Genomic DNA, 22,856 nt, shown 5'->3' with positions numbered 1-22,856 from the left:
ATTTTAAAAAATGAACCAAGTCTCTAAGAAATATAGGGTCATGTGAAATGGCCAAACCTAAGAATAATTAGTGTTCCTGAGGAAGAATAGAAATCAAAAGTTTGGAAAATTTATTTGAGGGAATAATTGAGGAAAACTTCCCTGGCCTTACTAGAGATCTAAACATTCAAATACAAGTAGCTCAAAGAACTCCTGGGAAATTCATCACAAAAAGATCATCACCAAGGCACATAGTCATCAGGTGGTCCAAAGTCAAGATGAAGGAAAGAATCTTTAGAGCTGTGAGACAGAAGTATCAGGCAAGCCATAAAGGAAAACCTATCAGATTAGCAGCAGATTTGTCAGCAGAAACTTTACAAGCCAGAAGGGATTGGGGCCCCATCTTTAGCCTACTTAAACAAAATACTTGTCAGCCAAGAATTTGCTATCCAACAAAACTAAGCTTCATTAATGAAGGAGAGGTAAAGTCTTTTTCAGACAAACAAATGCTGAGAGAATTTGCCACTACTACACCAGCAGTACTGGAAATGCTAAAAAGGAGTTTCAAATCTTGAAACAAAACCTCAAAATACACTAAAATAGAAACTCCTTAAACCAGAAAGCTCATTAGGGCCTATAAAACAATAATACAATGAAAAAACAAACAACCAAACAAGGTATTTAGGCAATAACTTACATGACAATAGAACAGTACCTCACCAGCTGGATGCAGTTGCTCAGTCCTGTAATACCAGAACTTTTGGGAGGCCAAGGCAGGTGGATCACTTGAGGTCAGGAGTTCAAGACAAGCCTGACCAACATGGTGACCCCGTCTATACTGCAAATGCAAAATTAGTCAGGCATGGTGGCTCATGCCTGTAATCTCAGCTACTTGGGAGGCTGAGGCAGGAGAATCACTTGAACCTGGGAGGCGGCAGTTGCGGTGAGCCAAGATTGTGCCATTGCACTCCAGCCTGGAAAACAAGAGTGAAACTCCGACTTGAAAAGAAAAAGAAGAAGAGAAGAGAAGAGAAAGAAGCGGAGGGGAAGGGAGGGGAAGTGAGGGGAAGGGAGGGGAGGCGAGAAGGAAAGGAAGAAAGGAAACAGTACCTCACATCTCAGTACTAATAATGAACGTAAATGGCCTGAGATTAATGTGCCATTGCACTCCAGCCTGGCAACAAGAATGAAACTCTGTCTCAAAAAGAAAAGAAGAAAACAAAAGAACAGAAAAGAAGGGAAGAGAGGAGAAGAGAGGGGAGGGGATGGGAGGGGATGGGAGCGGGGAGGGAAGGGGAGGGGAGAGGAGGGAACAGTATCTCACATCTCAGTACAAACATTGAATGTAAATAGTCTGAACCTGGGAGGTGGAGGTTTCAGTGAGCGGAGATCATGCCATTGCACTCCAGCCTGGGCAACAAGAGTGAAACTCCCAGAAGAGAAGGGAAGGGAAGGGGAGGGGAGGGGAGGGGAGGGGAGGGAGAGAAGAGAAGGAGAGGGGAGGAGGGAGGAGAGGGGAGGATGGGAGGGGAGGGGGGAGGGGGCGAAGGGGGGAAGGAAAGGGAGTGGGGAAGGGAGGGGAGAGGGAGAAGAAAGGGGGAGGGGAGGAGGAAAGGGGAGAGAGAAAGAAAGGAAACAGTATCTCACATCTCAATACTAACATTGAATGTAAATGGCCTAATGGCCTCACTTAAAAGATACAAAATGGCAAAATGGATAAAACGTCACCAACTGGCCGGGCAAGGTGGCTCATGCCTGTAATCCCAGCACTTTGGGAGATGAAGGCGGGCAGATAACTTGAAGCCAGGAGTTCAAGACCAGCCTGGCCAACATGGTGAAACCCCTTCTCTACTAAAAATACAAAAATTAGCTGGGCGTGGTGGTGGGTGCCTATAATCCCACCTACTGGAGAGGATGAGGCAGGAGAATTGTTTGAACCCAGGAGTCAGTTGGAGGCTGCAGTGAGCTGAGATTGTTCCACTGCACTTCAGCCTGGGCGATAAAGTGAGACCCTATCTCAAAGAAAACAAAAAACAAACAAATACAAACAAACAAAGAAACAACCAAGTGTCCACCATCTTTAAGAGATTCACCTAACACATAAGGACTCACATAAACTTAAGGTAAAGGGGTGGAAAAACATATTCCATGCAAACTAAACCAAAAGCAACCAGGAATAGCGATTCTTATGTCAGACAAAATAGACTTTAAAGCAACAACAGTTAAAAAAAAAAAAAAAAAGAAGGAAAATACCGCAATCCTAAATATATATGTACCTAACACTGGTGCTCCAAAACTTATGAAACAATTACTACTAGACCTAAGAAATGAAAGAGAGATGGCAACACAATAATAATGGGGGACATCAGTATTCCACTGACAGCACTAGACAAATCATCAAGACAGAAAGGCATCAAAGAAATGGTAGACTTAAACTATACTCTAGACCAAGTGGACTTAACACATATTTACAGAATATTCTACCCAAGTGCAGAACATACATTCTTCTCATCAGCACGTGGAACACTCTCCAAGATAGACAATATGATAGGCCACAAAATAAGTCTCAATAAATTTAAGAAAATCAAAATCATATCAAGTATATTCTCAGACTATGGTGGAATAAAACTGGAAATTTATTTTAAACGGAGTCCTCAACACTAAAAAATAAATGGAAATTAAATAATCTGCTCTTGAATTATCTTTGGGTTAATAAGCAAATCAAGATTTACATTTAAAAATTATTTAAACTAAGCAATAATCGTTACACAACTTATCAAAACCTTTGGGATAAAGCAAAGCTGTGCTAACAGAAACAGCATTAAATGTCTACATCAAAAAGTCTGAAGGAGCATACCTCGAAGAACTAGAGAAACAAGAACAAACTAAATCCAAACCCAGCAGAAGAAAAGAAGTAACAAAGATCAGTGCAGAACTAAATGAAGTTGAAACAAAAAAGATGCAAAAGATAAATGACACAAAAAGCTGGTTCTTTGAAAAGATACACAAAATTGATAGACCATTAGTAAGATTAACCGAGAAAACAAGAGAGAGGATCCAAACAAGCTCAATTAGAAATGAAAGGAGAGATATTACAACCAATACCTTAGAAAAACCAAAGATTATTCAAAGCTACTATTAATGACAGACCAATATCCCTGATGAACATAGATGCAAAAACTCCTTAACAAAATACTAGCTAACCGAATTTAACAGCATATCAAAAAGATTATACATCATGATCAAGTGGGTTTCATACCAGTGATGCAGGGATAGCTTAACATATGTGGGTGAATATATGTGATACATCACATAAACAGAATTTAAAACAAAAATTGGTGAGGAAAAAGTACTTGACAAAATCCAGCATGCCATTAATATAAAAACCCTCACAAAATTGGCATAGAAAGGACATATGTGAAAGTAATAAAAGCCATCTAAGACAAACCCACAGTCAACATCATACTGAATAGAGAAAAGATGAAACCATTCCCCCTGAGAACTAGAACAATACAAGGATGCCCACTTTCACCACATCTGGTCAACATAATACTGGAAGTCATAAATAAAGCAATCAGACAAGGGAATAAAATGAAAGTCATCCAAATTGGAAAAAAGGAAGTCAAACTGTTGCTGTACACCAATGATATGATTGTATACCTAGAAAACCCTAAAGACTAATCCAGAAAGCTCCTAGATTTGATAAATAAATCAGTAAAGTTTCAGGACAAAACAAATCAGTGTACCCAAATAAGTAGCACTGGTATACACCAACAGTAACCAAGCTGAGAATCAAATCAAGAACACAGCCTCTTTTACAACAGCAAGCAAACAAGAAAAAGAGAGAAAAAAAAATGGAAAGAAAGGAAGAAAGAAAAGAAAGAGAAAAAAGAAAGAAAGAAAAGGAAGGAAGGAGGAGGGAGGAAAGAAAGAAAGAAAAAGGAAAAGAAAGAAAGAGAAAGAGAGAAAGAGAAAAAGAGAAAGAAAAAAGAAAAGAAAAGAAAGAAAAAGAGAGAATCTTCCCTAACTCATTTTATGAGCCCAGCATCATCCTGATACCAAACCCTGGTAAAGACACAACAAAAAAGGAGAATTTTAGACCAATATCTCTGACGAACATTGATGCAAAAATCCTTAATAAAATACTGGCAAACCAAATCCAGCAGCACATCAAAAAGCTTACCCACCATGAACAAGTGGGCTTCATCCCTGGGATGCAAGGCTGGTTCAACATACACAAATCAATAAATGTAATCCATCACATAATCAGAACCAATGACGAAAACCACATGATTATCTCAATAGATGCAGAAAAGGACTTTCACACAATTCAACAGCCCTTCATGCTAAAAACTCTTGATAAGCTAGGTATTGATGGAACATATCTCAAAATAGAAAGAGCTATTTATAACAAATCCACAGCCAATATCATACTGAATGGGCAAAAACTAGAGGCATTTCCTTTGAAAATTGGCCCAAGACAGGGATGCCCTCTCTCACCACTCCTATTCAACATAGTGTTGAAATTTCTGGCCAGGGCAATCAGGCAAAAGAAAGACATAAAGGGTATTCAATCAGGAAAAGAGGAAGCCAAATTGTCCCTGTTTGCAGATGACATGATTGTATATTTAGAAAACCCCATTATCTTCACCTAAAATCTCCTTAAGCTGATAAGCAACTTTAGCAAAGTCTCAGGATACAAAATCAATATGCAAAAATCACAAGCATTCCTATACACCAATAACAGACAAGCAGAGAGCCAAATCATGAGTGAACTCCCATTCATAATTGCTACAAAGAGAATAAAATAGTTAGGAATATAACTTACAAGGGATGTGAAAGACCTCTTCAAGAAGAACTAGAAAGCACTGCTCAGTGAAATAAAAGAGGACACAAAAAATGGAAGAACATTCCATGCTCATGGATAGGAAGAATCAATATCTTGAAAATGGCCACACTGCCCAAGGTAATTTATAGATTCAATGCCATCCCCATCAAGCTACCAATGACTTTCTTCACAGAATTAGAATAAAATACTTTAAAGTTCATATGGAACCAAAAAAGAACCTGTATAGCCAAGACATTCCTAAGCAAAAAGAACAAAGCTGGAAGCATTATGCTACCTGACTTCAGACTATACCACAAGGCTACAGTAAACAAAACAGTACAGTACTGGTACCAAAACAGAGAAATAGACCATGGAACAGAACAGAGACCTCAGAAATAGCACCACACATCTACAACCATCTGATCTTTGACAAACCTGACAAAAACAAGCAATGGGGAAAGATTCCCTATTTAATAAATGGTGCTGGGAAAATTGGCTAGCCATAAGTAGAAAGCTGAAACTGGATTCTTTCCTTACTCCTAATATGAAAATTAATTCAAGATGGATTAGAGACTTAAATGTTAGACCTAAAACCATAAAAACCCTAGAGGAAAACCTAGGTAATACCATTCAGGACATAGGCATGGGCAAGGACTTCATGTCTAAAACACCAGAAGCAATGGCAACAAAAGCCAAAATTGACAAATGGGATCTAACTAAACTAAAGAGCTTCTGCACAGCAAAAGAAACTACCATCAGAGTAACAGGCAACCTACAGAATGGGAGAAAATTTTTGCAATCTACTCATCTGACAAAGGCCTAATATCCAGAATCTACAAAGAACTCAAACAAATTTACAAGAAAAAAAAAAATCAAAAAGTGGGCAAAGGATATAAACAGATACTTCTCAAAAGAAGACATTTATACAGCCAACAGACACATGAAAAAATGCTCATCATCACTGGCCATGAGAGAAATGAAAATCAAAACCACAAGGAGATACCATCTCACCCCAGTTAGAATGGCGATCATTAAAAAGTCAGGAAACAACAGGTGCTGGAGAAGATGTGGAGAAATAGAAACACTTTTACACTGTTGGTGGGAGTGTAAACTAGTTCAACCATTGTGGAAGACAGTATGGCGATTCCTCAAGGATCTAGAACTAGAATTACCATTTGACCCAGCAATCCCATTACTGGGTATATACCCAAAGGATTATAAATCATGCTGCTATAAAGACACATGCATACGTATTTTTATTGCAGCACTATCCACAATAGCAAAGACTTGGAACCAACCCAGATGTCCATCAATGATTGACTGGATTAAGAAAATGTGGCACATATACACCATGGAATACTATTCAGCCATTAAAAAGGATGAGTTCATGTCCTTTGTAGGGACATGGATGAAGCAGGAACCATCATTCTGAGCAAACTATCGCAAGGACAAAAAACCAAACACCGCATGTTCTCACTCATAGGTGGGAACTGAACAATGAGAACACTTGGACACAGAAAGGGGAACATCACACATGGGGGCCTGTCATGGGGTTGGGGGATGGGGAAGGGATAGCATTAGGAGATATACCTAATGTAAATGACGAGTTAATGGGTGGGGCACACTAACATGGCACATGTATACCTATGTAACAAACCTGCACATTGTGCACATGTACCCTAGAACTTAAAGTATAATAAAAAATAATAATAAAAAGAAATTTTAGATACTTGTTTTAGTAAATGTTTTATTGAAATAAAATGACATTTCCTACAATTTACCCATTTACAGTATACGATTCAGTGATCTGGGGTATGAGTATATTCACTGAATTTTGTAACCATCACCAAATCAATGTTTCGATATTTTTGTTACTCTAAAAAGAAACCATGTACCTATTACCAGTTACTCCCCTTTCTCTCCAAACCTCATGATTCTAGGCAATAACTACTTTATTCTTTGTATGTATGAATTTGTCTATTATAGCCATTTCAAAGCAATAAAACCATACAATATTTGGTATTTTGTCACTGGCTTTTTTCACTTAACAAAATTCTTTCAAGGTTCATTCATGTCATACGAGTACTTTATTCCTTTTTATTGGTAAATAAGATTACATTTTATCATATTTTATTTATTCGTTTTTCAGTGCTTTTTGAGGCCTAGGCGGGAGGATTGCTTGAGCCCAGGAGTTCAAGGCTGCAGTGAGCTGTCTTGAAAAAAAAAAAAGTAATTTTGTGTTTAACATTTAGACGACATAACAGACTGCTATAAGTGGCCTCATAGAATGAGTTGGGAAGTGTTTCCTACTCTTCTGTTTTTTGGAGAGTTTGTGAAAAATTGGTACTAATTCTTCCTCAAATGTTCGGTAGAACTCAACAGTGAAGCCCTCTGGTCCTGGGCTACTCTTTGTGAGAGGTTTTTCCAATTACAAATTCATTTCATTACTTGTTATGTCTATTCATATCTTCTAAAGTCAGTTTTGATAGTTTGTGTTTTTCTGGGAATTTATACATTTTGTACAGGTTATCTAATTTATTGGAATATTGTTATTCATAATACTCCATTACAATCTTTTTAATTCTCTGAGATAGGTCCCTCTTTTCACCTTTTTTTTGTTTTGTTTTGTTTTTTTTAGACAGAGTCTAGCTCTGTCACCAGGCTGGAGTGCGATGGTGAGATCTTGGCTCACTGCAACCTCCTCCTCCCAGGTTCAAGCGATTCTTCAGCCTCGGCCTCCCGAGTAGCTGGGACTTCAGGCACACGCCACCATGCCCAGCTAAATTTTGTATTGTTTTATACAAAAATTAGATGGGGTTTCATTATGTTGGCTAGGATGGTCTTGATCTCTTGACCTTGTGATCTGCCCGCCTCGGCTTCCCAAAGTGCTGGGATTACAGGTGTGAGTCACTATGCCCGGCCTTTACTCTTGATTATAATAATGTTAGTTTCTCTTCTTGTCTTGGTCAACCTAGCTAAAGTTTTGTCAATCGTTTTGACCTTTTCAAAGAACCAACCTTTTTTTCAGCTTTATTGAGTTACAAGAGACAAAAACTGATTATATTTAAGGTATGCAACTCAATATTTTATATAAATTAACATCCATCACTTCACATAATTGTCATTTTCTTCCTTTTCCCCTTCCCTGCTTCACCCTCACAACCACCATTCTACTTTCTCTAAGTGTATTTTCACTTTTGCATATGTGAGATCATGCAATATTTGTCTTTCTGTGTCTGAATTGTTTCACTTAGCATAATATCCTCCGGGTGCATTCAAGTTGTCATAAATGTCAAGATTTACTTTTTTATAAAAGCTGAATAATATTTCAGTGTATTAGTGTGTGTGTGTGTATCATATTTTCTTGATCTATTTATCTTTTGATGGACAGCTTTTAGGTTGTGTTCATATCTTGGCTATGTGAATAATATTGCAGTGAACACGGGAATATAGATATGTCTTTAAGATACTGATTTCCTTTGGATATATACCCAGAAATGAGATTGCTGGATCTGTGGGAGTTCTATTTTTAATTTTTGAGGAATCTTCATACCATTTTCTGTAATGGCTGTACCAATTTACATTCCCATCAGCAATGCACAAGGGTTCCCTTTTCTCCATATTCTTGCCAACATTCGTTATCTTTTGTCTTTGATAATAGCCATTCAAACAGGTGAGATGATTTCTTGTGGTTTTGATTTGCATTTCCTTAATAATTAGTAATGTTAAACACTTTTTCATACATTTGTTGACCCTCTGTATGCCAGCTTTGAGATATGTCTATTCAACCCTTTTACCCATTTTTTAATTGGGCTGTTCGGTTTATTGCTATTGAGTTGTTTGAATTTCTTATATAATTTAGATATTAACCCCTTATCAGACATAAGGTTTAAACATTTTTTCCCATTCTGTAGGTTATTTTGTCACTCTATTGCTTGTTTTCTTTGCTCTGCAGATGCTTTTTAGTTTGATTCAATCCCACTTAACTTTGTAATATATTTCGAAATCAGAAAGTGGGATGCCTCCAGCATTGTTATTCTTGTTCAATATTGCTTTGGCTATTTGGGGTCTTTTGTGGTTCCACGTGAATTTTAGGATTTTTTTTTTCTATTTCTGTAAAGTATTTCATTGGTATTTTCATAGAGATTTCATTGAATCTATGGATCACTTTGGATAGCATGGGGATTTTTAACAATATCAATTCTTTTTTTTTTTTTTTTAAAAAAGACAGTCTTGCTCTATCACCCAGGCTGGAGTGCAGTGGCACGATCTTGGCTCACCACAACCTCCATCTGCTGGGTTCAAGCAATTCTCCTGCCTCAGCCTCCCACGTAGCTAAGATTACAGACACCCACCACTATGCCTGGCTAATTTTTTTTGTATTTTTAGTAGAGGTGGGATTTCACCATGTTGGTCAGGCTGGTCTCCAACTTTTTACCTCAGGTAATCCACCCGCCTCGGCCTCCCAAAGTGCTGGGATTACAGGCATGAGCCACCACACCCAGCAATATTAATTCTCCCAGTCCATAAAAACAGATATCTTCCTTTTATTTGTGTTCAAAGAACCAACTTTTTGATTATTTGTTTTTCTATATATTTTTTCTTTTATACTTCATTAATTTCTGCTATAATCTTTATTTCCTTTTTTCTGTTTGCCTTCAGTTTAGTTTGTTTTTTATTTTTCTATGTTTTAATGTGGATGGTGAGGATGTTGATTTAAGTTTTTTTCGTTTCTTTTCTTTTTTTCTTTTTTTGAGATGGGTCTCATTCTGTCATGCAGGCAGGAGTGCAGTGGTGTGATCATGGATCATGGCTTACTGCAGTCTCAACCGCCCTGGCTCAAGTGATCCTCCCACCTCAGCCTTTCAAGTAGCTGGGACTACAGGCCTGTGTTACTATGCCCAGATTATTGATTGATTGATTGATTGAGACAGGGTCTCCCTATGTTACCCAGTCTGGTCTTGATACCCCGGACTCAAGCAATCTTTCCACCTCAGCCTCCCAAAGTGTTGGGATTACAGGTGCAACACACTGTGCTCAGCCTTTTTTTTTTTTTTTTTTTTTTTAACATACTTACTTATAGCTATAAATTTTCCTCTCAGCATTTCTTAAGCTGCATACTGGAGTTTTTAGTATGTTGTATCTTCATTTCATTCTTCACAAAGTATTTTTGGTTTCTTTCATTTGTTATTAAGTCAGATATTAGTATAGCCACTGAAGATTTCTTATGGCTGCTATTTCCATTTTATGTCTCTTTTTACGATTTGCTTTAAACTTTTGTGTATCTTTGATCTAAAGCATGTCTCCTGTAGAAAGCATATAGTTGGATACTATTTGTTTGTTTTGTGCAGTCATACTATATCTTCCTTTTGATTGGAATGTTTAATCAATTCACATTTAATGTTATTGTTGGTAATGTTAGATTGATGTCTTTAAATTTAGTTTTTATTTTCAATATGTTCATGCCTTTTTTCCCTGCACTCCTCCTTTACTGATTTTTTAAACATTAAATGAATATTTATTTATTTATTTACTTTAAGTTCTGGGATACATAGGCAGAACGTGCAGGTTTGTTACATAGGTATACATGTGCCATGGTAGTTTGCTGCACCCATCAACCCATCATCTAGGTTTTAAGTCCCACATACATTAGGTATTTGTCCTAATGCTCTCCCTCTTCTTGTCCCCCATCCCCCGACAGACCCCGGTGTGTGATGTTTCCCTTTCTGTGTCCATGTGTTCTCATTGTTCAATTGCCACTTATGAGTGAGAACATGCAGTGTTTGGTTTTCTGTTCCTGTGTTAATTTGCTGAGAATGATGGTTTCCAGCTTCATCCATGTCCCTGCAAAGGACATGAACTCATCCTTTTTTATGGTTGCACAGGATTCCAAAGTGTATATGTGCCACATTTTCTTTATCCAGTCTATCACTGATGGGCATTTGGGTTGTTTCCAAGTCTTTGCTATTGTGAATAGTGCTGCAATAAACATATGCATCCATGTGTCTTTATAGTAGAATGATTTGTAATCCTTTAGGTATATACCCAGTAATGGGATGGCTGGGTCAAATGGTATTTCTTGTTCTAGATCCTTGAGGAACCACCACACTGTCTTCCACATTGATTGAATTAATTTACACTGCCACTAACAGTGTAAAAGCATTTCTATTTCTCCACAGACTCACCAGTATATGTTCTTTCCTGACTTTTTAATAGCCATTCTAACTGGTGTGAGATGGTATCTCATTGTGGTTTTGATTTGCATTTCTCTAATGAGCAGTGATGATGAATATTTTTTCATATGTTTCTTGCCCGCATAAATGTCTTTTGAGAAGTGTCTGTTCATATGCTTCTCCCACTTTTTGATTTTTTTTTCTTGTAAATTTGTTTAAGTTCCTTGTAGATTCTGGATATTAGACCTTTGTCAGATGGATAGCTTGTAAAAATTTTCTCCCATTCTGTAAGTTGCTTGTTCACTCTGATGATAGTTTCTTTCACTGTGCAGAAGCTCATAAGTTTGATTAGATCCCATATGTCAATTTTGGCTTTTGTTGCCATTGCTTTTAATGTTTTAGTCATGAAGTCTTTGCTCATGCCTATGTCCTGAATGGTATTACCTAGGTTTTCTTCTAGGGTTTTTATGGTTTTAGGTCTAACATTTAAGTCTCTAATCCATCCTGAATTAATTTTCGTATTAGGAGTATGGAAAGGATCCAGTTTCAGCTTTCTACTTATGGCTAGCCAATTTTCCCAGCACCATTTATTAAATAGGGAATCCTTTCCCCATTGCTTGTTTTTGTCAGCTTTGTCAAAGATCAGATGACTGTAGATGTGTGGTATTATTTCTGAGGACTCTGTTCTGTTCCATTGGTCTATATCTCTGTTTTGGTACCAGTACCATGCTGTTTTGGTTACTGTAGTCTTGTAGTATAGTTTGAAGTCAGGTAGCGTGATGCCTCCAGCTTTGTTCTGTTGACTTAGGATGGTCTTGGCAATGCAGGCTCTTTTTTGGTTCCATATGAACTTTAAAGCAGTTTTTTCCAATTCTGTGAAGAAAGTCATTGGTAGCTTGATGGGGATGGCATTGAATCTCTAAATTACCTTGGGCAGTATGGCCATTTTCACGATATTGATTCTTCCTATCCATGAGCATGGTATGTTCTTCCATTTGTTTGTGTCCTCTTTTATTTCACTGAGCAGTGGTTTGTAGTTCTCCCTGAAGAGGTCCTTTACATCCCTTGTAAGTTGGATTCCTAGGTATTTGATTCTCTTTGAAGCAATTGTGAATGGAAGTTCATTCCTGATTTGGCTCTCTGTTTGTCTGTTACTGGTGTATAAGAATGCTTGTGATTTTTGCACATTAATTTTGTATCCTGAGACTTGTGCTGAAGTTGCTTATCAGCTTAAGGAGATTTGGGGCTGAGACAATGGGGTTTTCTAAATATACAATCATGTCATCTGTAAACAGGGACAATTTGACTCTTCTTTTCGTAACTGAATACCCTTGATTTCTTTTTCTTGCCTGATTGCCCTAGCCAGAACTTCCAACATTATGTTGAATAAGCGTGGTGAGAGAGGGCATCCCTGTCTTGTGCCAGTTTTCAAAGGGAATGCTTCCAACTTTTGCCCATTCAGTATGATATTGAGTGTGCGTTTGTCATAAGTAGCTTTTATTATTTTTACATATGTTCTATCAATACCTAGTTTATTGAGAGTTATTAGCATGAAGGGCTGTTGAATTTTGTCAAAGGCCTTTTCTGCATCTATTGAGATAATCATGTAGTTTTTGTCACTGGTTCTTTTTATGTGATGGATTATGTTTATTGACTTGTGTATGTTGAGCCAGCCTTGCATCCCAGGGATGAAGCTGACTTGATCATGGTTGGTAAGCTTTTTGATGTGCTGCTGGATTTCCTCTGCCAGTATTTTATTGAGGATTTTGTATCGTAGTTCATCAGGGATATTGGCCTGAAATTTTCTTTTTTTGTTGTGTCTCTGCCAGGTTTTGGTATCAGGATGATGCCGGCCTCAGGAAATGAGTTAGGGAGGAGTCCCTCTTTTTCTATTATTTGAAATAGTTTCAGAAGGAATGGTTCCAGCTCCTCTTTGTACCTCTGGTAGAATTTGTCTGTGAATCCATCCATTCTTGGACTTTTTTTGGTGGGTAGGCTATTAATTACTGCCTCAATTTCAGAGCTTGTTCTTGGTTTCATTCCAGGATTCAACTTCTTCCTGTTTTAGTCTTGGGAGGTTGTATGTGTCCAGGAATTTATCCATTTCTTCTAGATTTTCTAGTTTACTTGTGTAGAGGTGCTTATATTATTCTCTGATGGTAGTTTGTATTTCTGTGGAATCAGTGGTGATATCCCCTTTATCATTTCTTATTGTGTCTATTTGATTCTTCTCTCTTTTCTTCTTCATTAGTCTAGCCAGCAATCTATTTTGTTAATCTTTTCATAAAACCAGCTCCTGGATTCACTGATTTTTTGAAGGGTTTTTCATGTCTCTGTCTTCTTCAGTTCCACTCTGATCTTAGTTATTTCTTGTCTTCTGCTGGCTTTTGAATTTGTTTGCTCTTTCTTCTCTAATTTTTTTCATTGTGATGTTAGTGTGTTGATTTTTTATCTTTCTCACTTTCTGATGTGGGTATTTAGTGCTATAAATTCTGCTCTTAACATTGCTTTAGCTGTGTCCCAGAGAATCTGGGTTTGTTATATCTCTCTTTGTTCTCATTGGTTTCAAAGAACTTTTTTATTTCTGCCTTAATTTTATTATTTACCCAGTAGTCATTCAGGAGCAGGTTATTCAATTTCCATTAGTTGTGCAGTTTTGAGTGAATTTCTTAATCCTGAGTTCTGATTTGATTGCACTGTGGTCTGAGATACTGTTTGCTACGATTTCCATTCATTTGCATTTGCTGAGGAGTGTTTTGCTTCCAATTATGTGGTCGATTTTAGAATAAGTGTTACGTGGCACTGAGAAGAATGTATATTTTGTTGATTTGTGGTGGAGAGTTCTGCAGTTGTCTATTAGGTCCTCTTGGTCCAGGGCCGAGTTCAAGTCCTGAATATCCTTGTTAATTTTCTGTCTTGTTGATCTGTCTAATATTGATAGTGGGGTGTTAAATTCTCCCACTATTACTGTATGGGAGTCCAAGTCTCTTTGTAGGTCTCTAAGAACTTGTCTTATGAATCTGGGTGGGATATTGACTCATATCCCAGTGTGTGGCTACTCCTGTTGGGTGCATATATGTTTAGCATAATTAGCTCTTCTTGTTGCATTGATCCCTTTACCATTATGTAATGCCCTTCTTTCTCTTTTTTGATCTTTGTTGGTTTAAAGTCTGTTTTATCAGAGACTAGGATTGCAACCCCTACTGTTTTTTTGCTTTCCATTTGCTTGGTAAATATTCCTCCATCCCTTTATTTTGAGCCTAGTGTGTCTACATGTGAGATGGGTCTCCTGAATGCAGCACACTCATGGGTCTTGATTCTTTATCCAATTTGCCAGTCTTGTCTTTAATTGGGGACTTTAGCCCATTACCAATATGGTTATGTGTGAATTTGATTCTATCATTATGATGCTAGCTGGTTATTTTGCACATTAGTTGATGCAGTTTCTTCATAGTGTCATTGGTTTTTATATGTTGGTATGTTTTTGCAGTGACTGATACTGTTTGTTTTGTTTTTTTTCCCCCCATATTTAGTGCTTCCTTCAGGAGCTCTTGTAAGGCAGGCTGGGTGGTGACAATATCCCTCAACATTTGCTTGTCTGGAAAGCATTTTATTTCTCTGCTTACTAAACTTAGTTTGGCTGGATATGAAATTCTCGTTTGAAAATTCTTTTCTTTAAGAATGTTGAATATTGGCCCCCTCCTGGTTTCAAGGGATTTTCATGCCTCAGCCTCCCAGGTAGGTGGGATTACAGGTACTTGCTACCGTACCTGGCTAATTTTTGTGTTTTTAGTAGAGACAGGGTTTCACCATGTTGGCCAGACTGGTCTCCTGGCCTCAGGTGATCCACCCACCTTGGCCTCCCAAATTGCTGGGATTACAAACATTAGCCATTGTGCTTGACTCTTCTTCTCCTTTTTTTTTTTTTTTTTGTCCAATTTTTCATTATACATGCTGTATCTCTATGTTCTGCAAACTCAATCATATATTGTTTAAATTAAATTATAATGAAATCTTATATAATTGTATGTCTTTTAAGGATGTTGACAAAAATGTATATCCTGTATATATTCATAGAATCTGTTACATTGATATTTTTGCTTATCATTTTTGGTTTTCCTCATTTGTTGCTGTAGATTCAAATCACCAACTGTGGTATCTTTTCCTTGTTCCAGTATTGCTTTGCTCTCACCCACCTCCTTTGTGTTGTTACTGGCAAATATATATACAGATCTCACAATACAATTACATACATATTGTCTTATATAATTGATTTTTGAATCAGTTAAAAGGTGCTTGGAGAATAAATATGCAATTATGCCATTGTAATTGTCTACCTAGTTACCTTTACTGGTACTCTGTTCTTTGTGTAGATTTGAATTACTTGCTGGAGTCACTTTCTTTCACGCTGAAGGACTTTCCTTAGTATTTTTTGTAAGATAGCTCTGTTATCAACAAATTCTCTCAGTTTTTGTTTATCTGGAAATGTCTTTATTTCATCTTTATTTTTGAAAGACAGTTTTGCTCAACATAAGACTCTTAATTAGCAGATTTTTTTTCTTCTACTGTTTTGAATATGTCATTTCACATTCCGTTGCCATTCAGCCTCCATTGTTTCTGAAAGTTAGCTGTTAATCTTAATAGGGGTCCTTTGTACACAGTTTTCAAGGTGTCTTTTTTTCTTTTAAGCATGTTTACTGGGATGTGTCTGAGTAGAGATTTCTTTATCCTGCTTGAAGTTTATTGAACTTCTTAAACCATAGATAATATTTTTCATCAAATTTAGGAAAGTTTTCAACCATTATTTTAAGAAATATTTGTATTCCTTTCTTTCCTTTTCTTCTGTTATTTCCATTATGTATATTCTTGTGATTAATGGTATTTGACATTTCTTTGAGATTGTTCATACTCCCTTCATTCTTTTTTTCTGTTTTTTTTTTCTGTGCTGTTTCAATAATCTTCTTCTTCCAGCATCAGTCTCTTATACCCTCAAAATTGCTCTATTAAATGAAGTCACATAAATATTTTTGAAACATTGCTTTATACTCATCACTCCCTAACTTGAAAACTTCTTATAACTCTCTATTTTCTATATTGAAAATAAGTTTAGAGATTGCCATTGATTAGCTATTTTGTACCTCATTAACATTATTTCCTCTATTCCCCTTCATGAATCTTTTAATCTAGTCAAATTGGCCTGTCAGTAAAACCAGTTTTAATCTCAACCTCTACAGCACTTCATGCTTATCATTCGTTTCATTATAGTACTTCATAATGTCATTTTAACTTATTTTTTAATATAGTGAATTTTAAGCCTCTGGAATTTAGTTTTTTAATACCCTAACACTTGGTACACTACTCTGAATGTCAGGAATAGTAAGGAATGTAATTGTTGATAATGTTGTTATATACAACATGACAAGTAATCATGTTTCAATTACTGACAGTCAATAAATATAATTGAAGCACAAAAATTCTCTCCCAAGAATAAATTGTTAGAGTTGGAAATTGAAGGAAAATGTTAACGAGAAAATTATGTAATTATTCTTTCCCACTGAAATCAATTGATGACTCTGATGTATATTGATTAAAAATGCTTTAATATGTACAAACAACCGCAAATATACTGTTTTGTTCAATTAATGATTTGACAATTTAGTGAAGTGCTGGATGGAAAAGACATATAAACTAAGGGGAGTGGAACTCTCCCCTGGCTGTGTCACTTTTTTTATTTCTCTCTATTCCCACATCATTACCAAAGCCAGTAATCTCCAACCATCTAGTTCTCAATCTTAAGACTATTGTTCAGGGCTGGGCTTGGTGGCTCACGCCTGTAATCCCAGCACTTTGGGAGGCTGAGAACGAGTGGATCACTAGGTCAGGAGATCGAGACCATCCTGGCTAACACAGTGAAACCCTGTCTCTACTAAAAATACAAAAAATTAGCCAGGTGTAGTGGCACATGCCTGTAGTTCCAGCTACTCAGGAGGCTGAAGCAGGATAATCACTTGAACCCAGGAGGTGGAGGTTGCAGGGAGCCAAGATCACACCACTGCACTCCAGCCTGGGCGACAGAGTGAGACTCCATCTCAAAAAAAAAAAAAAAAAAAAAAAAAGACTATTGTTCAGACAAGTTCCTGAGCAAAAGTTTTCTCTTTGTAAGGCATCATGATATACATATAATGTCAGTAATTCTATTTTACATATGGCACAGATATGTATATTTTAGTACAGTGTGAATGATTATGGTCAATTTTATATTATTTGTTTCTTGTTTAGTAAATATAGGGTAAAATAAAGAAAAGGCAATTTCAGAAAGCATGCCAAGCAGCAGATATTGATTTGTTGTTTAATTCCTTGCCCTTAAACACGTTGAATAAAACTATCTTGATACCCTATTTGGATTTGCTTATGTCATTGTGAAGCTAATCTGAAAATTTAAAGCTATATGCATGTAAACGTCTATGTAATAGATACGTGACTATAAACAACTGTGGTAATACAAGAATAAATAAGGGTACTTACTGAAAATGAAAAAGAAACAAACATTGCATTTCAGAACACATGCCAATTTAACCAAAATGAGACATAGAAGTAAACTGAAAGCATAACTAGAAAGATAAGCATGTTATGTGCAGAAGTAGCTTCACTTCTATTTCCTCCTCTTTTTGATCCTTTATTCAAAATCTTATGGAGTCTAAACAGAATAACCCATCTCCTATAAGAAATTATCATTTTTGTTTTATGCAAAATGAATACATCATTAAAATGATTTTTAAAAATCAAGAAATGTAGTATTTGTGTTCATTGTCTAATGGAAGTTTTTAAAAAAATGTATTTGATAGAAATAGAATAATTTTGATAGTTCATTATATGCTTTAAATAGCAAGTATTTCTCTGTATGAAAGGAGTTTGCATGTATTATAGATAAAATATTGATCCTAGTGTGGATTGTTATTGTTGTCCTAGTCTGTTTTGTGGTGCTGTAACAGAATACCACACGCTACACAATTTATAAACAATAGAGGTTTATTTGGCTTATGATTTTGGAGGCTGGAAAGTCCAAGATTGAGGGGCAACATCTGATGAGGGACTTCTTACTGTGTTGTAACATGGTGGAAGGTATCACATGTTGAGAGATGTGCAACAGAGGGAAGGGGCCTGAGCTAATCCTTTCATTAGAAACCCACTCCCATGATAACCAACCCATTCTCACAATACTAATTCAAACATGAGGGCAAAGCCCCCATATCCTAATCACCTCTTAAAAATCTCATTCTCAATACTATTGCACTGGGGATTAAGTTTCCAACACATGAATTTTGGGGGACACATTCAAACCATAGCAATAGTAATAAATTTCATTATGTAGATAAGTATGTATGTGTGATCTTCAATTCTAAACTTACTTTGTCTTCAAACTTAAATAATTAAAATAACTCCACATGAAATTAGATCTATGTGTGAAGAATGTAAAGCAATAAAAGTTATATAATTTTACAGGTAATTTGATGAATTATATAGCAGACAAGTATTGCAACTCTAAAGATTGTTTACAAATTCAACAAAAATATGAGGATTCATAGACATAAGTTTATCCTGTTATGACAAACACATAATTACATTATTATTCCTTTATCTTTAAATTCCTTTAGTCAAATTTTTTAATTCTTACAGATGAATAGAATTTAAATTAGATTTAATTAAATCTTTTTTTTCTTTAGGAAAAAGTCAAAGAGAAGGAAGAAAATCTGAATCTTGTAAACCAATTCTTAAAGTAGAATACAAGACCTGCAAAAACAGGTATGCATTTTTACTTTAGGGAAAGAGGAATATGAAGCAGAGACAAAAAAGGCAAATGATCTTTAATGTTAATATATTGTTTAAAGTTTTACATAATTGTAAATACAACTGAATCCTCCATATTAACATAACTGATTTTTTATTGTCTCAGACATATCTCTGATAATGATTATTATGAATATTGCAAATATCAAGTGTTAATTATTTCAGGATTCTTAATGAGCATTTAGATAAGTATTATACACAATAATTTTAACAGTAAAGGACTTCTGACCATGCATACTACAAGTAGCAGGATTTATTAAGCAGAAGCAATGTGTCCATTGATATTGCATGTGAAAGACTTAAATACATAACCAAGTCTCTGTACTTTAAGATCTTACATTCTGAAGTCAGAAGATTACAGTTTGTTGGAAAGATAAAGTTATGTACATTAATGTAATAAAAAGTACTAAATTTTAAGATGTTGAAAAATAAAAAAAAATTAGTATAATATTATTTTGTTTTTAAAGTAGCCATATCCAGCTGAGTGCCCTGCCTCACGCCTGTAATCCCAGCACTTTGGGAGGCTAAGGTGGGTGGATCACCTGAGGTTAGGAAATCGAGACCAGCTAGGGGAGCATGGCAAAAACCTGTCTCTACTGAAAACACACAAAAAAATTAGCTGGGCATGGTGGCACGTGCCTGTAATCCCAGCTACTTGAGAGGCTGAGGCACAAGAATCCCTTGAACCCAAGAGATGGAAGTTGCAGTGAGCCGAGATGGTGCCGCTACACTTCAGCCTAGACAACAGAGCGAGACTCTGTCTCAAAAAAAAAAAAAAAAAAGTAGCCATGTCCTATATATCAACAAGTTCCTTTTACCTGGCAATAATAATTAGTGGCAATATGCTCATTCAGAATTACCATAATAAATCTTGCCTAAACATTAAATTTATTTTAATTCAAATTAAATAATCCTACTTTATATTAATAATATGCTCATTTTATAATGTTTTCTTGGTATCATAGGTATACTGAATGTTTGTTTATAACTGCTCTTCTAAAATTTTAATAGTACAAAATTATGGTCATTTAAAACCAGTTATTTTATCTATATATAAATATCTCTTTAGCCTACTATGCATTAACTGATAAAAATGACCACTGTTTTATACCATTATAAGTATTAGAATGTTTCAAATTTAATCATTATTAATGGAAATATGAAATATATGACATATATTTTGCCTCTTAAAATATTACTTATAGTTTAAGCTTTGCTTGAGTCTTCAGGTTCAAAATTATTTACAATATTTGTTATATGGTATTGCACTTCAAGGATTATTAAGGTGCAGGACACTATATTAACTATTCCTAGCAGCTTGTAGTATTATTTTGTGGGGGTTTTTTCACATATATATATAAATATATGTATATTTATATATAGTTTATTATACTTTAAGTTTTGGAATACATGTGCAGAACGTGCAGGTTTGTTACATAGTTATACACATGCCATGGTGGTTTGTTGCACCCATCAACCCATCATCTACATTAGGCATTTCTCCTAATGCTATCCCTCCCCTAGCCCCCCAACCCCCAACAGGCCCTGGTGTGATGTTCCCCTCCCTATGTCCATGTGTTCTTGTTGTTCGACTCCCAATTATGAGTGAGAATATGCAGTGTTTGGTTTTCTGTTCCTGTGTTACTTTGCTGAGAATGATGGTTTCCAGCTTCATCCATGTTCCTGCAAAGGACATGAACTTATCTTTTTTAATGTCTGCATAGTATTCCATGGTATATATGTGCTACATTTTCGTTATCCAGTCTATCATTGATGGACATTTGGGTTGTTTCCAAGTCTTTGCAATTGTGAATAGTGCTGCAATAAACATACATGTGCATGTGTCTTTATAGTAGAATGATTTATAATCTTTTGGATATATACCCAGTAATGGGATTGCTGGGTCAAATGGTATTTCTGGTTCTAGATCCTTGAGGAACTGCCACAATGTCTTCCACAATGATTGAACGAATTTACACTCCCACTAACACTGTAAAAGCGTTCGTATTTTTTCTACATCTTCTCCAACATCTCTTGTTTCCTGAGTTTTTTGGTTTTTTTGAGATGGAGTCTTGCTCTGTCACCAGGCTAGAGTGCAGTGGCATGATCTCAGCTCACTGCAACCTCTGCTTCCTGGGTTCAAGCAATTCTCCTGCCCCAGCGTCCCGAGTAACTGGGACTACAGGCATGTGCCACCATGCCCAGCTAATTTTTGCATTTGCTTTAGTAGAGACAGGGTTACACCATGTTGGCCAGGATGGTTTCCATCTCTTGACCTTGTGATCCACCCATTCTCAGCCTCCCAAACTGCTGGGATTGCAGGAGTGAGCCAACACGCCGGCCTGTTTCCCAACTTGTTAATGATCGCTGTTCTAGCTTGCATGAGATGGTATCTCATTGTGGTTTTGATTTGAATTTCTCTAATGACCAGTGATGATGAGCATTTTTTCATGTTTGTTGGCCACATAAATGTCTTCTTTTGAGAAGCGTCTGTTCATATACTTCGCCCACTTTTAGATGAGGGTTTTTGTTGTTTTCTTGTAAATTTGCTTAAGTTCCTGGTAGATTGTGGATATTAGCCCTTTGTCAGATGGATAGATTGCAAAAATATTCTCCCATTCTGTATGTTGCCTGTTCACTCTGATGATAGCTTCTTTTTTTTTTTTTTTTTTTTTTTTGAGACGGAGTCTTATTCTGTTGCCCAGGATGGAGTGCAGTGGCGCGATCTCGGCTCACTGCAAGCTCCACCTCCCAGGTTCATGCCATTCTCCTGCCTCAGCCTCCCAAGCAGCTGGGACTACAGGCGCCCGCCCCCACGCCTGGCTACTTTTTTGTATTTTTAGTAGAGACGATGATAGCTTCTTTTGCTGTACAGAAGATCTTTACTTTAATTAGATCCCAATTGTCAATTTTGCCTTTTGTTGCCATTGCTTTTGGTGTTTTAGTCATGAAGTCTTTGCCTATGCCTATGTCCTGAATGGTATTGCCTAGGTTTTCTTCTAGGTTTTATGGTTTTAGGTCTTAAGTTTAAGTCTTTAATCCATCTTGCATTAATTTTTGTATAAGGTGTAAGGAAGGGGTCTAGTTTCAGTTTTCTGCATACTGCTAGCCAGTTTTTCCAGCACCATTTATTAAATAGGGAAGCCTTTCCCCATTTCTTGTTTTTGTCAGGTTTGTCAAAGATCAGATGGTTGTAGATGGGTGGAGTTATTTCTGAGGCCTCAGTTCTGTTCCATTGGTCTGTATATCTGTTTTGGCACCAGAACCATGCTGTTTTCATTACTATAGCCTTGTAGTATAGTTTGAAGTCAGGTAGCATGATGCCTCCAACTTTGTTCTTTTTGCTTAGGATTGTCTTGGCTATACAGGCTCTTTTTTGCTTCCATATTAAATTTAAAGTAGTTTTTTCTAATTCTGTGAAGAAAGTCAATGGTAGCTTGAGGGGGATAGCATTCAATCTATAAAGTACTTTGGGCAGTGTGGCCATTTTCATGATATTGATTCTTCCTATCCATGAGCATGGAATGCTTTTCCATTTGTTTGTGTCCTCTCTTATTTCCTTGAGCAGTGGTTTATAGTTCTCCTTGAAGAGGTCCTTCACTTCCCCTGTAAGTTGTATTCCTAGGCATTTTATTCTCTTTGTAGTAACTGTGAATGTGAGTTCACTCATGATTTGGCTCTCTGTTTGTCTGTTATTGGTATACAGGAATGCTTGTGATTTTTGCAAATTAATTTTGTATCCTGAGACTTTGCTGAAGTTGGTTATAAGCTTAAGGAGATTTCAGGCTGAGACGATGGGGTTTTCTAAATACACAATCATGCCATCTGCAAACAAAGACAATTTGACTTCTTCCCTTTCTATTTGAATACACTTCTTTCTCTTGCCTGATTGCCCTGGCCAGAACTTCCAATACTATGTTGAATAGGAGTGGTAAGAGACTGCATCCTTATCTTGTGCCAGATTTCAAAGGGAATGCTTCCAGCTTTTGCCCATTGAGTATGATGTTGGCTGTGGGTTTGTCATAAAT

At 36.5% G+C, this 22,856-nt stretch overlaps 1 protein-coding gene across 2 annotated transcripts in view; it reads left to right on the top strand.

Annotated features, from left to right (window-relative positions):
• STXBP5L (syntaxin binding protein 5L) overlaps positions 1-22,856 on the top strand; it is a 488,800-nt gene that overhangs the window by 253,810 nt on the left and 212,134 nt on the right. For both annotated transcript variants that reach the window (XM_015129967.3, XM_015129965.3), the window contains exon 10: positions 18,705-18,783. In XM_015129967.3, the coding sequence (XP_014985453.2) occupies positions 18,705-18,783 (79 nt within the window). The remainder of the gene's footprint in view (positions 1-18,704; positions 18,784-22,856) is intronic.

Source organism: Macaca mulatta, chromosome 2 (assembly GCF_049350105.2).
Source record: "Macaca mulatta isolate MMU2019108-1 chromosome 2, T2T-MMU8v2.0, whole genome shotgun sequence".
NCBI classification, from domain to species: Eukaryota; Metazoa; Chordata; class Mammalia; order Primates; family Cercopithecidae; genus Macaca; species Macaca mulatta.
This window is presented reverse-complemented; position numbering and strand designations above follow the sequence as displayed.